Raw genomic sequence first — 13,869 nt, forward strand, 5'->3', positions numbered from 1 at the left:
CCACGACCTTTTAATGAGTTTCGGTGAGCGGGGTGGCCAGGCTGGAAGGAGAGCCTCTCGCAGGAGACCAGCGAGGAAGGACCGGGGCCGGGGGCGTGTCCTCGGGGCTGGGGGCGTGTCCTCGGGGCTGGGGGCGTGTCCTCGGGGCTGGGGGCGTGTCTGCCAGCCGGGCACCGCCCCCCCTCCCCCTTCCCCCCTCCCCCTCCCCCCTACCCCGTAGGCGGCAGGACGTGCTCGCCGTGGGGCGGGTCCGGAGCTGGTCGCCGGGGCGGAAACGATCAGACCCGGTGGCGGCGGCGGCGGGACAGCCGGGCAGCGGCGCGGGATCGCGGGTGCGGCCGGCAGGCTCCGGGCGGCGGGCGCGGGCGGGGGACGGGAGCTGGGCGGCGGGAGTCCCTCGTGGGCGGGCCGACGGAGCTGCTTAAGGAAATGTGTCCAGTTTCAGGGACCTGCGCCGTCGGCCCCGCGGGTTTGGAAGCCGAGCCTTTGGCCCCCGCTGCGCGGCTCCTCGGGTCGCCATGAAGCCGGCCGCGCCTGGCCGCGCCCTCCTGTGCGCCCTGGGCCTGGCCTTCTGCCTGAGCTGCGCGCGCGGGCTCCGGAGCAGGTGGGTGCTCCCCTGGGCGCGCGTGGGGTCCCAGCCTCGGGGGGGGCCGCGCCGGTGGACGCGGTGGGGGTCCCTGCGCAGCCTCCGTGTAGACTCCAGCCGCGGTGGGAGAGGGGTCCCCCCCCAGGCTTGTCCCGGCGGAGGGGACCCTCGCTTGACTGCACAGGAAGCCTGCAGCCGGCGCCAGACTTGAACTTTTCCTCTATTTTGTCTGGGTGACGATCGCACTAATCGAGGGTGTCGCCCTGTGCAGGAGGCGCTGGAGAAGCTGGGTTTAGCTTGTTAGTGAGTTTCAGTGAAATATGGCTGTTTGGGGGTACACGGTGAGGGGTAACATGATGGCTCAGGCTCCCCAGGAAGCGTACGTTCTGAAGGGCTCCGGCCATTAGTTTTTGCCACCAGGTTAAGAGGGTCGCTGAGAGGCCGGGATGGGGTTGAGAGTCGTCGTGGGCTCTGCTCACCTGTGAAGTAGAAATACACCTGCCCCGACAGTGGGTGCGGTGCGAGGGGAGGCGTTACTGGGAGGAAGGGGTAGACCCTGCCTGGCCAAGGGCACCAGCCAATGCAGCTAAAGAAGGAGGCGCAGTATGTGCGTATGTCCCCCCCCCTCCGCCCCCCCAAAGTCACACACCTGCTTCACGGACACCCGCCCTGCCCGGCAGGGGCGGGACACAGAGGCGGTGCAGCCCCTCAGGGCGCAAGCTCAGGGCTGGTCCCACCTGGTCCCACCTGGTCCCACCTGGTCGAGGGCGCAGTGACTGGCCTTCTCTGCTCAGGGGCCGGGGCTGCTCCACGCCCCACGGCTGGATGTAGGTGGGCATCGTCTCAGCGCTCTGCGGCTTCAGGTTTACGGGAGCGCCCATTGCTGGTCTGGTCGCCCAGCCCTGGCCCCACTGGCAGCCTCCGTTTCCACCTGTGGGCTGAAGCTCTGCATCCCGGGAAAGAGGCTCTTCTCCCGCCTGCTGCCCACACTGCCTGTTGTCTGTCCTGCTGCCCACACTGCCTGTTGTCTGTCCTGCTCACGCTGCCTGTTGTCTGTCCTGCTCACGCTGCCGGCACCGGCTTACCGGCTTTTCCTTTATGCCGAGCTCTGGTCTCATCATCTCAGATTCTCAGATCTAAGACCAGGTTTCATGTCGTCCGAGTTCTGTGTTACTCAGCGTACTCCTTACCCAGGAGCACGACTGTGGGGGGACCAGTTCTGTTTCCCCATGAACCCCAATTTCCATCTGAGTACTTTCACCTGTGGCCGGCTGTCTGTCTGCTGAGCCTGACAAAGAGGTTGAGCTTCCTGCTGCCAGCCCCCCACCCCTCTGAGCCGGGGTCTGAAGGGGCGCCCTCTGCTCCCACGTCACCCCCTCTGCCGGGAGCAGGGAGGCCTCTCCCTGAATGGGGGGAGGTCAGAGGCATCCGGCGCCTTCAGCGAATTTGTGCTGAGGGTTTCACCGTGGGATGAGGGCGATGGGTCTGTTTCCAGCCCCTGAGCCCTTAGGACAGAGGCGCCTGGTGGGTGTTCCCTGGCTGCAGGCCTTCCTGGCTGCCTGACCCCAATTCAACAATTCAACCCTTCCCTGTCCATCCACTCCCTTCCCTGCCCATCCACTCCCTGCCCTGCCCATCCACTCCCTGCCCTGCCCACCTGCTCCCTGCCCTGCCCACCTGCTCCCTGCCCTGCTGTGCCCATCCGCTGCTTGGTTATATTCTTCACTGCTTTGCAACTACATGACACTGTGAATGTGCTTTCCATACTTGGCCCTTGTCTCCCTCACAGCCATGTGCATCTCAGGGGGGTGGGACTCATCCCTGTCCCACCATAGTGCCTGGGGACTCTGTCCCCCACTCAGGGCAGGAACCCCGTCCCACAGAAATGCCTGGCCTGTAGCAGGTATTCACTGTTCCTTGAATGAATGAGGCCTCGGATGGATGGCTAGATAGATGGACTGATGGACACATGGGTGAGTGGGTGGATGGATGGGTGGACAGATGGATGGATGGGTGGGCAGATGGGCGGATAGATGGATGAGTGGATGGATTGATGGATTGATGGACAGATGGGTGGATGGATGGACAGGTGGATGGACGGGCTAATTTTTCAGTAACTGGAAAGCTCTAGGGGCGTGGTTCCTTGTCTCCGCAGTGGCAGCCACGAGTGGAAGAAGCTGATCATGGTCCACCACTGGCCTGCGACCGTGTGCAAGGTGAGTGTCTGCCTCCGCGGCCCTCTGACAGGGACGCCCCTAAGAAGTCTCGCTTGTTTCCTCTCTGGGCCTGGGGCTGCTGCTCCCCGTGGCTGTGCCTTCCCGTCCTGGCAGCCAGTCCCTCCAGGAGGGCCCTGCGGCAGGTGCCTGGGCTGTGGCAGCGCCACCGCTGGGGGCTCCGGACGCTGGCTTTAGTCCTCTGGGTTCCGGAGGCTGGATTCCCAACGGGACGGGCAGGAGGCAGCGGATCGATGATTCTCTCTCATCATTGATGTTTCTCTCCCTCTCAGTTCCTCTCTGAAATCAATAAAAATGTTTTGTAAGCAAATGTCTCCCAGAACACGGCAGTCCCTGTCTCCTTGGCCTGCTCTTGTCGCCTATGGGTTGGTCTTTCCGTCTGTGCCTCTGACTTGTCCTGGGCCCTGTGCCCTTAAGTGTCACCACAGAGGAGCCCTGCCTCAGTGGGGGGCGGGGGTGTCTTTCTCACTGGACGGGGTCCTATCTGAGATGGGGTCTTGTCTGAGTCGGGGCCCTGCCTAAGATGGGGGGCTGTCTGAGCTGGTTGCCCGCCTCCGCCTGCCCCTGCAGGCCTGTCCCCACCCCCCACCCCCGTGGGCGGTTTGTAAAGGGAAGTAAATTGCCCGACCTGGGGTGTTTCATCCTCCCGCTGAGCTCTCCCTAATTTTACTGATGATGTTTCTGAAATGTTCACTCAAGAATCTCAGTCAGAAGGGGCCTTTTCCTGGAGTTCCTGGGGGGCAGCTGGCAGCGGTGTGGCTGGGTCAGCTCATGCGACCTGCGGAGCTTCCGGCTCTGGTTTCCGGCCAGCATGCGGTTACCATGGGTAACCAGGCCTCTTTCCGCTTCCTCACAGGCTGGTTTTTCTGTTGACAAAGGAAAATGAAATGTCACGTGTTATCTCACCACATTATGCCCTGGACCCGACAAGGTGTCTACCAGTGGGCGCCCCTGTGCGCAGCTGCTGGCCGTGCTGGTCTCGCTTTACAACCGCAGAGCAGCCTCTGCTGGGGTGGGGGTGGGGGTGGGGAGGGGGGCGGCCAGTCTGGTTGGCGTCTGGCTCTGGCTCCTGGGCAGCAGGGTTTGTGGCTGGAAGGAGCGGTGTGGGCTGAGCTGCTTGGGTAGCACTGGACGCTTTCCCTCGGGGCGGGGGCCAGGCCCGCCGGCGGGTGATGTGTCCCACAAACGCTGCCTCACCTGGTCCCACCTGGTCCCACCTGGTCCCCACCTGGTCCCACCTGGTCAACTCCAACATCTGCTTTTTATTTGTGTTTCATTTGATAGGGAAATGTATTTCTTGGTGGCTGTTTATCTTAGAAAATCTCCGTGTTAGCTGAACTGGGTGGAGGCCCCTGAGCTCCGTAGCTGTGGGACTCTCTCATCATGCACTCCTGCTCTCACCTGGGCATTCTTACGGCTCCAGATTTTCGATAGCCCCTGGCTCACGGATGTGTTTGGACTTGGTGCCTGAACAGACGTGAGGCTAGTGGGGCGTCACCGCCTTCTGTTCTCAGCCGTTTGTCTACGCTTATACGATAGAATCATTCATCGGCAAATAGGAGTGTTTCCATCGGATTGACCTAATTTGCGAGCGCATAAAAGGAGATAAAATGATGTTTTAATTCTGTCATTTAGACTGCGGGCTGGTCCACTCATTGCAGAGAGACACCCAGCCAGTGTAGTTTCCTCACGAGTGTGTACTGTGGGGTGAACTGACTGCAGGTTCGCAGGGGGCTTATTTTGCGTTAGCCCTGCCATTGATTCGTGTCGAAAGAGAGGAAGGGCGCCGAGTCTATGAAGTCAGTGATGAGCCAACTTTTCTCTGTGTCTCTTGCCTAGAGAGCGGAAGACGGCTGCAGGGACCCCCCGGACTACTGGACGATCCACGGACTGTGGCGAGTACTCGCTGCGGGAACCACACAGGCCAGCGGCCGCCCCCCGGAGACGAGCGCGTCTGGTTCTGAGAGTTACACTTGAGATGTTGTGGGGAGTTCATTCTACGAGACCCTGTGGTTCAGTCCGTAGACCAGCTCCCCGTTGGAAAGCACTAACATGACCCTAATCCTGCTGTGTCGTTCTGTTTTGATAGAGTAGTAATAGTCTAGGCCAGTGGTCAGCAAACTCATTAGTCAACAGAGCCAAATATCAGCAGTACAACGATTGAAATTTTTTTTGAGAGCCACATTTTTTAAACGTAAACTATATAGGTCGGTACATTGTTATTAACTTAATTAGGGCCCTCCTAAGGCTTAGGAAGAGCCACACTCAAGGGGCCAAAGAGCCGCATGTGGCTTGCGAGCCACAGTTTGCCGACCACAGGTCTAGGCCAAACATGCACTTAGGGACTCTGAGTGTATGTTAGGGTCCTCATTGGGGGGCAGTAGGATAATATGAATATAAACTATATCCATGATCTATGTTAGCGACCCCTCACAGCCGCCCAGACTGACTTCCTGGTTCTGCAGCATTTTGTGTAGCTCGTTCTCTTGCTGTTGTGCACGGATTTGTGCTGCTAATGGCACACACGGCCCGCTGCTCAGCGGAGAGGAGGCCCTTCGGCTTTGCTGTGCTCGAGTCCCTCGTGTCCCTCGGCATGGGGTCAGCAGAAGGCAGCTTCAAGGGGGCCCGGGGCCGGCCTGTAGTCCGCCTTCCCCGGGCCCCTGGCTCTCCGGGTTCTCACCTGGGAGCGGGCGGTCAGCGCAGGCCCAGGTCCGGGCAGCTGGGCGGCGGGAAACACGGCCGGGTCTGGGGAGCGGGCTGGCGACCTCGCGGCCTGAGCTGCCAGTGGACGCAGAGGTGACGGTGAGGACAGAATTGCCACCGAGGAGGAGGGCGTGGGCTCGGTGCTGGGCAAGGTCACCCCAGCACCTGGGCTCCTAACCTCACCTCCTCTTAAAGGGACAGGCCTCCCGCTGGAAACGCCTCCTGGGGAGCTGGCTCCACGCGCCCTGCGGGTGCCGTAGGCTTCCCCTGCTGTGTGTGCGAGGCTGGCCTTCCCCCAAAGCCCTGTCCTGGAAGCTGAGGCTGTGCTGACAGGCTTGGCCTGCGGCTCCCAGGCAGACCCCGCCCCCCATGTCCTCTGCGCCTGAGGAAGGGTTTCCTCGGTTCTTCAGAGCCCATCCCAGACTGACCTCTCCTTTCTGTTCTCTTCGTTCAAGGGCTGACAGAGCGGACTCGTGTAATCGGTCGTGGCCCTTTAAGTTGGACGAGATTAAGGTACCCACGCTGGCTTCTGTCCCAGGGTGTCCCCTGGGCCGCGTCTTCTTCCCGAGGGCGTCGTTGGGCAGCGAGGGGCCTGCATGCCTTTGCCAGGCCGGACGCTGGCACCTCAGCGCCATGCGTCTCTAAAGCAATCCCGCACATCCCCCAGGACACCCTCGCCTCCTCGGCCCAACCCGAGGCGAAATGAGCCCAGAATTTAGCCCCCCCCCCCCCCCCCCCCACCTCGCCCCGCCAGGGGCCTGAGGACCAGCTCCTCTCCGCGCCTGGACCGAGTTCTTTCTTTACTGCTCGCAGGACCTCATGCAAGACATGAAGATGTACTGGCCTGACCTGCTCCACTCGTCTCCCAACAGCACCTTTTTGTGGTGAGTCCCGCGCGTCTCCAGCCCCAGGCGCCTGCGCGTTCCGGGGAACCGTGGGGACAGGCGCGGACCCCTGATCCAGCGAGAGGTGTGACAGCCTCCCCTTCTGGCGCCTCCCTCTGGCCACGGGCGGAAGATGAGGCGAGTGGAATTTCCTTTAGAGGCTTGTTTTTTTAATTTTATTTATTATTATTATTATTATTATTATTATTTTATTGCTTAGAGGCTTGTTTTTCATGGGTATTGCATTCATGACTTTGTTTTGAGAATGTTCTCTGTTGGGGTTTAGATAACTTGTGCATCGTGGGGAGCCATCGCTCCCAGTCAGACAGGAGAGCGTGGTTCTGGGAGGAGTGCTGCTGCCTGGAGATGTGTAAAGGATCCCTGGTCAGAGGCGGGGCGGGGGGGGGGGGGGGGGGGGGGGCCTTGGGGAGGAGAGAGGGCGGTTCGCTGCGGCTCTGTCCTCGGGCTGCGCCATCAAACGCTTCACTTTAGCAAGAGCTGAGCCAACGAGAACAATGCTGTTTCATCAAGTAGTTCCTAAAATCATCGCCTTTGAAGGAGACATGAACGTTCTTTTTACTTATATCTTTAGTAACTGAGGATAATCCTGTATTTTCTCCTTCTCACTCCCGTGTGTCCCCTTATAGTTCAGAGTGCGACTGATCAGAATTTGTCCAACACGGTTGATTTAACCTGAAAGATTTCAGGAAAAGATTAAGGTGTAAAGAAGAGCTTCTGAACACAAAACGGGAGGAGAGTGGTGTCTGCGGGCCTGGTCACTGATGTCCTGGGGGAGGTTCCACTCTAGCCGTGGCCGGAGGGCAGGTTAGGGCCCTTGGATCCTGGGGCTGTCGGTTGAAATCTCCCTTTAACACAAAGGAGATGCGCCCGGGAAATCGGGGCCGTGAGAGCTCAGGTTTGTCGTTGGCGTCTGTGCAGCCTGCCTTCCAGACTATGGTTTCGCATGGACAATGGCCGGAAGGAACCGAAACCGGGAAAACAGTGAAAAAGCATTCACCTCCCACTTCAGGGAGGGCAGGGGTGTAACTAAGTAACGAGTGTAATACTTCCAGGTGTTACAATGTTTCCGCGTGAGAGCTGAGTAACACAGTGTTTGTGCCAGTTGTTACAATGTCCAGTGATAGCCACATGCTTGCCACGCAGCTTATGCCACAGCGGCTTAAAAATAAACCAACAAAGCAGGTCTCCGGGGGGCTGGGCCTGGAAGGTTTAATCCAAACAGCGCGGGCCGTGCATGCGCCTCGTTTGTGCTCGATAACGGCAGTGAGGTCCCCCTTCAGGTGGGGTCGCGCAGTCACACACCCCATGTCTTCGTGTTCCGAGTGACAGAATGGTTATCACACGCTAATGAGGGCGTGTGCTCTCCAGAGCGCCTCAGCGCAGAGGTGGAGACGTGGATGTGGCGCCGTGGCCGCTGTCCCCTCATCGCCGCACGTGGCTCACGGTGGCCAGGTCGCCTTTGTGGCGGGAGATTGTAGGGACGTCCCGGCCTCGGCCCCGCGTTGCCGTCAGCGGGAAGCGGCTGCGTGAGAATAGTTTTCTTTAGTTTCTCCGAGGGGCCCTGGGTTCTTGTCAGGAAAGACCCGGCGAGGGCCAGGCCCGTGGGCGTTACAGGCTCGCTGGGGGACGGGCTCGCTGGGGGACGGGGGACGGGCTCGCTGGGGGCCGGGCTCGCTGGGGGACGGGCTCAGTGTGGTCCCTGAGGCGGCCCAGCCGGTCACTTGGAATTGGACGTCCCTCACTGAACCAAGCTTGTCAGTGACCGATGAGGGGTGACCAGCATGTGAGTGGAGTGAGTGTTTCCACTCGCGTTCCCCTCGATGCCTGCGTGTGTCCTGCAGCCTCCGTCGGTGGAGGTCAGCCTGCTCCAGGCATCAGTTGCTGTTGAGTCTTTGCCCTGAGCTGGGACCTCTCAGCTCGCCCCCCGCCCCCCCGTGCCCCGCGGACCCCGTGCCCACAGGTCCTGGGGTGACTGTTCCCGTTCACACAGAAACCAGCCACCTGCAGCTCAGGCGCAGCTCCCGCTGGGGGAGGAGGCTCCGTTTCCGTCCCCCAGAGCGTCGCAAGTTCCCGAGTAATCGACTCTGGAGACCGTTCTAGAAGGGACTTAGTGACTCGCCCATGTGTGTCTCCCGTGGTGGCAGGTGAACCCCGGCTCCGGGTGGATTTCGGGGTGAACTGGTGCACATCCAGGCGGGTTTCTGAGGTGCGGGGAGTGTGCGCTCTAGGAAGCTCCTGGGAATGTTGCCTGTGGAGACCTCGTGGTTGACGAGTTGCTGGCACAGCTGAGGGCCCGGGCCCGTCTGTTTTCACGCCGCCGAGGGCTCACGTGGAGGCGGGCCGTGGTCTGCGACTGGCGGGGGACCGGCGGCCGTGCCCCCGCGGGGCCTGCCCGGGAAGCCAGGGGGGCTTGAGAGTGGCCTCGGGCTTCCTGGCTGGCGCCCTGTAGCGCGTGCCCAGCCGCCCTCTGAGCCTCAGTTTCCCCACTTGTAACCCAGCTTGGGGAGCTGTGAGAATGGAGACTCCATCTGCCCTGCACTGTAGAGAACGCCCAGTAACCATTCTCCTGAATACCAGCTGCTGTGCAATGGCAGACATCGGGCTGGGCGGTTGGGTTCCGCGGACATGGACGCCCTAACCGTGAGCCAAGCCGGGGACAGGCCTCGGCGTCTCTCACAGTGACCCGCCTGCCGGCCAGGCACTCGGAACTGACCGCGCTGTCGGGGCAGGAGGGGTGCCCGGCCAGGCTGAGGTTGCTGTCGGGGCGGGAGGGGTGCCCGGCCAGGCTGAGGTTGCTGTCGGGGCGGGAGGGGTGCCCGGCCAGGCACTCAGAACTGACTGCACTGTCGGGGCGGGAGGGGTGCCCGGCCAGGCTGCGGGCGCTGTCGGGGCGGGAGGGGTGCCCGGCCAGGCTGGGGGTGCTGTTGGGGCGGGAGGGGTGCCCGGCCAGGCTGAGGTTGCTGTCGGGGCGGGAGGGGTGCCGGGGCTGGCAAGGGGCAGCGCCTTCCTGCTCAGCCCCCGGTGCTCATGGGAGGAGGGTGGGGCCTGGAGGCCACGCGTGTTCACGGGGTGGCGCTCTAGGCGTGGGTGGGGTGAGGCCAGCGCCTGGGCTGCCATGGGGCGCCCTGTGCGGGGGGAGGACTCGGGAGCCTCTGGGGGGCCCTCGCCCCTGACGTCCAGCAGAGCCTGTGCCTCCAGGAAGCACGAGTGGGCGAAGCACGGGACCTGCGCGGCCCAGCTGGACGCCCTCGGCTCCGAGCGGAAGTACTTCGGGAAGGCCCTGGACCTGTACCGGGCGCTCGCCCTCAACAGGTGGGCCGCCGGCCGCAGCCTCCCTCTGCCCGACTAGGGGTGACGGCCCACCCTGGGTGTGCCCCAGCCGCTGGCCCGGAGCCCCTGGGTGGCAGCTGCCCCTGCAGGGCCGGGCGCCTGGTGAGCGGCGGTTCTGAGACGTCCTCCGCTCCTGCAGGCCTTCCCGGGCCCCTGGGTCACGGCCACGCAGTGTGGACACGGGCATGGGCCGCCTCGTGGGGCGCAGACACCCTGGGTGGAGGGTACTGGGTGGGGGGGAGCTTGGTGGGGGGGCGCTGGGTGCGCTGGTTGTGGGGGCGCTGGGTGGGGGGTGCTGGGTGGGGGGGTGCTGGGTGGGGGGGCTCTGGGGGGGGCACTGGGTGTGGGGGGCGCTGGGTGGGGGGGCGCTGGTTGCGGGGGCTCTGGGTGGTGGGGCGCTGGGTGGGGAGGTGCTGGGTGTGGGGGGCTGGCCGTCCTCAGAGGCTTGCTGCCCGAGGTCCGGGGAAAGCGTGGCCTCTAGGAGCATCTTACTTGGCTGGGAAGTGATATTGGAAAGAACGATAAAGGAGGACGGACCTTGGCTGAGCAGCCCTTTTCCTTCCTCCCGGCCAGCATGCTCCAGAAGCTGGGCATCCTGCCATCCGGGGGCAATTACTACCAGGTGAGTGACTCCAGCCTCTTCCTGCTGCATCGCACTCACGGTGCCCAGCACATGCCCGCCGGCCCGGGCGCTGCAGGGGCTCAGAGGGGCCCTGCGACCTCCCTTCCTGCCGCGTGTGTGCTGAAGCGGTAGTGACGTGCGTTTGTGGCGCTCCTCCTCCTCCTCCTCCTCCCTCCTCCTCCCCTCCTCCTCCCCTCCTCCTCTCTCCTCCTCCCCCTCCTCCTCCCCCTCCTCCCCTCCTCCTCCCCTCCTCCTCCCCTCTCCTCCTCCCCCTCCTCCTCCCCTTCTCCCCTCCTCCTCCTCCTCCTCCTCCTCCTCCTCCGGGTGGCAGGCATGTGAGGGGCCACGGGTCCCGACCACGGGTCAGGTGCTTCACCACCAGGCACTTCCTGCTTCTGCCCGGCCCCAGGCTCTGGTGCAGACAGGGCGAGAGGATGAGCGGGAGGTGGAGGTCTGGCGGCCGGAGGCCACATCCTGTCCTAGGGGGGGCGGGGCACCCGGTGTCCCTGTCCTGTCTGCCGCGATCAGCCAGGCCTCCGGGTCAGCTGGGGGTGCGAGGGTGGGAACAGCGTCACAGCCGCGTGGACGGCGGCTGGGTTCTCCGTGGGAGTTCCATTTCTGTGCCCGTTATGTCCTCTCAGGTGTCAGACATCAAAGACGCCCTCACCAGCCTGTACGGAGTCGCGCCCAAGATCCAGTGTCTCCCGCCCGAGCAGGTCAGGGCTCTGGCTGCTTCTGTGCCGAGTGCCGGGTCCACGCTGCTGGCGGCTGTGCTCACCGCCGAGTTCCCCGTGTGCTGCTTGTGTGTGTGTGTGGGGGGGGGCGTGCACGTGTGTGCACACGGGTGGTGCAGGCATGTGCTGTGTAGGGTGCACATGGTGCATGCTGTGGGTGTGCTGTGTGTGTGTGTGTGTGGGGAAATCACCTTGTTCTTTGGCTCCAGGCCCTGGGACAGGATGTTCATCCCTTACTACCCAGGATGCACCTGTCCCGGGAGGGCTGAGGTGGGCCAGCCTCTGAGCAGGAAACGTGCACTGCGATCCCGGTGGCCACCGGTCCAGTTCACACACGAGCTGTGGGCTTTGTCCCCGGGGCAGGACCCGCCCTGCCCAGGCAGCGTGGGAGGACGGGGTGCCCAGGGTCTGGGCTGGGAGGCCCCGTCGGTCAGCTCTAGGTCCTGCCCAGGGTGACCAGCTCCGGCCACCATGTAGGACCGTGCGGGGCCTGGTCCGACGGCTCCAGCGTCTCCCTCTCGTGCGCAGGGCGAGGAGGTGCAGCTGCTGGGGCAGATCGAGCTGTGCTTCACCAGGGACCTGCAGCTGCGGGGCTGTGCGGAGCCCGGGGAGCCGGCGGGCGGGGCGGGGGGCGCCGGCCTCGCCCAGGACCTGGAGGTGTGCAAGGACGGCCCCGTCTTCTACCCGCCACCCCCCTAGCCCGGCCCGAGGCCGCGTCTGGGCCTGTGGTGGTCTGAGTGCTGAGGGGACCCACAGGCCCCGCTGTCCAAGGCAGCAGGACCACGTGGCTTCCGTGGCCACCGCGCCGGCTCAGCCTGTTCTGTTTCGCTTTGCACTCCGCGGGTGGGAGTGGGTTCCGTGTCCCTGAATAAAGCGCGTTTTCTCTCTCTCCTCCTCTGTGTGTCTCTTCGCACGCATCTTCAGAAGCTGGGCGACACCTTGGCGTCGGGGCCGGTGGGCGGGACTGAGGACTCGCGCTGTTCCCTCCCCCGGCGCCCCCCACCCCCCCAGCTGCCTCCTCGGCGCGGATCCTCTCGCTCCTGCTCTCAAGCTGGGGTGTCGCCACCTCCTGCCTCGGGGTGGACAGTTCTCAGTCCCTGAGGCCAGAGGTGACCACACGTCCCCGCAGCGTCCCCTCGGCGGCCTGCACAGGCGCGGGCTCCGGCCCGAGGGCGCTGGGCGAGGCTCTGAGGGCTGCCCGCCTCTCTCCCTCCCAGCGGGGACCTGGGTGTGTTCCCAGCGCCAGGCGGCTCCCGCGGGCACGGCACTGCCCTGCTCACTAACCCGAAGGGCAGGCACACAGGTCCCTCCTTCCTGCCAGAGGCCTGGGCCGCCACAGGTCATAGGTCAGACCTTGGAAACATGGTCCCATGTGGGCCGGGCTTAGGGACCCGCGGCCAGGCACCTGCAGAGGAGACGAGGCGCACGGGATCATGGGAGGAGGCCCTCTTCTCTCCCAGGCCGCCCCACGGGGTCCAGGGGGGCTGCAGGGCGCACGGGATCATGGGAGGAGGCCCTCTTCTCTCCCAGGCCGCCCCACGCGGTCCAGACGAGCGCTCCTCGAGTGGCCACAGTGCCCTGCACAGCTGCTTGGACATGGCAGGGGCTTGTAAAGGTGACCGGGTGTCACCTGAGTGGCTCTGAGGCTCAGAGCAGAAGGGAGGAGCCGCAGCCGGAGGGAGTGGGGAGCCCGCAGGTGCTGGGTGTGCAGCGGCCTCGTTCCAGGTGGTGGACAGGATGCAGTGCTGCAGGGGGCTCCCTCTGGGTCGTGGGTCAGCGGGGGACCACTTCCTGCGGAGGAGGGGGAGGGTCTTGGGGGGAAGGCGCCAGCGAGGGCACTAGAGCTGGTGGCAATGATCCGTGATCACATCCGTGGGCAGTTCCTCCACATGTCTAATGCCTATCACCAGAGTCAACATGAACACGCATGTTCACGGAAACATGATCTACACACGTGCTGGTCACATAGGGTTCTTACAGTTATAAGTACCAAAACACGGAGGTATCTTTACACATGAAAGGAGCCCTCGTGCACGGCTGGTGGGAATGCAGACCGGGGCAGCCACCGGAAAACAGCGTGGAAGTTTCTCAAAAAATTAATGGATCTGCCTATGACCCAGGAATTCTAGGAATCTATCCCAAGAGACCGGAAGCACCACTCAGGAAGAACGTGTGCGCCCTGTGCTCACGGCAGCTCAGGCCACAATGGCTGAGACCTGGACACGGCCCACGTGCCCACCAGCAGGTGAGTGGGTGAGCAGCTGTGGTACAGCCACACCAGGGACACTACGCAGCCGTGAAGGAGGACCTCTCCCCCTGAGACAGCACGGAGGGGCCTGGAGAGGACGGTGCTGAGTGAATAAGCCGCTCAGAGAAAGACAAGTGCCACATGATCTCACTCACGTGTGGAATCCAAGTGACAAAATAAACTGATGAATAAAATAGAACCAGAGACACGGAAGCAGGGAACAGAGTGCGGGGGGACCTCAGAGGGAGGGGGGCTGGGAGATCAACCAAAGACCTTGTGTGCACGTGTGCGTCACCCGGACAGACAATAGGGTGGGGGTGGCCTGGAGGGGGAAAAGGGGACGTATGAGTACTTTCAACAATAAAGATTTTTAAAAATACATTAAAAATACAAAAAAAAAATTGGCCCGGTAGTTGGGAACCTCGCCTTCAGGTGCAGTTTGGTCAGGGCTCCCCTCAGCTCCTGTGGGCTCGGCCGGGCTCTGTCCCCCCACAGAGGCTTCCCGCT

General features: G+C 63.0%; 1 protein-coding gene across 2 annotated transcripts; it reads left to right on the forward strand.

The window, feature by feature from the left end:
* The first annotated feature begins 200 nt into the window (after window positions 1–200).
* RNASET2 (ribonuclease T2) lies at window positions 201–12,005 on the forward strand. Of its 2 annotated transcripts, none has more exons than XM_036317617.1 (10): window positions 201–332; window positions 440–604; window positions 2,742–2,802; window positions 4,660–4,715; window positions 5,979–6,036; window positions 6,337–6,407; window positions 9,627–9,740; window positions 10,332–10,380; window positions 11,022–11,096; window positions 11,643–12,005. In XM_036317617.1, the coding sequence occupies exons 2-10, from the start codon at window positions 519–521 to the stop codon at window positions 11,811–11,813; spliced, it is 741 nt and encodes a 246-aa protein (XP_036173510.1). In that variant the 5' UTR covers window positions 201–332; window positions 440–518; the 3' UTR covers window positions 11,814–12,005. The 2 variants fall into 2 exon arrangements, with proteins under 2 accessions (XP_036173510.1, XP_036173511.1); XM_036317618.1 differs by having other exon boundaries at window positions 205–332; window positions 446–604.
* Window positions 12,006–13,869: the final 1,864 nt, after the last annotated feature.

The sequence above is a fragment of the Myotis myotis genome, unplaced genomic scaffold, assembly GCF_014108235.1.
Source record: "Myotis myotis isolate mMyoMyo1 unplaced genomic scaffold, mMyoMyo1.p scaffold_m19_p_7, whole genome shotgun sequence".
Taxonomy (NCBI): domain Eukaryota; kingdom Metazoa; phylum Chordata; class Mammalia; order Chiroptera; family Vespertilionidae; genus Myotis; species Myotis myotis.

What these genes read in the sequence shown, in the direction of transcription:
- RNASET2 (XM_036317617.1), top strand. Translation starts at nt 519, where the DNA reads ATGAAGCCGGCCGCGCCTGGCCGCGCCCTCCTGTGCGCCCTGGGCCTG. An exon ending in GCGCGCGGGCTCCGGAGCAG is followed by an intron (nt 605 to 2,741) that starts GTGGGTGCTCCC and finishes TTGTCTCCGCAG; the next exon opens with TGGCAGCCACGAGTGGAAGA. An exon ending in TTAAGTTGGACGAGATTAAG is followed by an intron (nt 6,037 to 6,336) that starts GTACCCACGCTG and finishes TACTGCTCGCAG; the next exon opens with GACCTCATGCAAGACATGAA.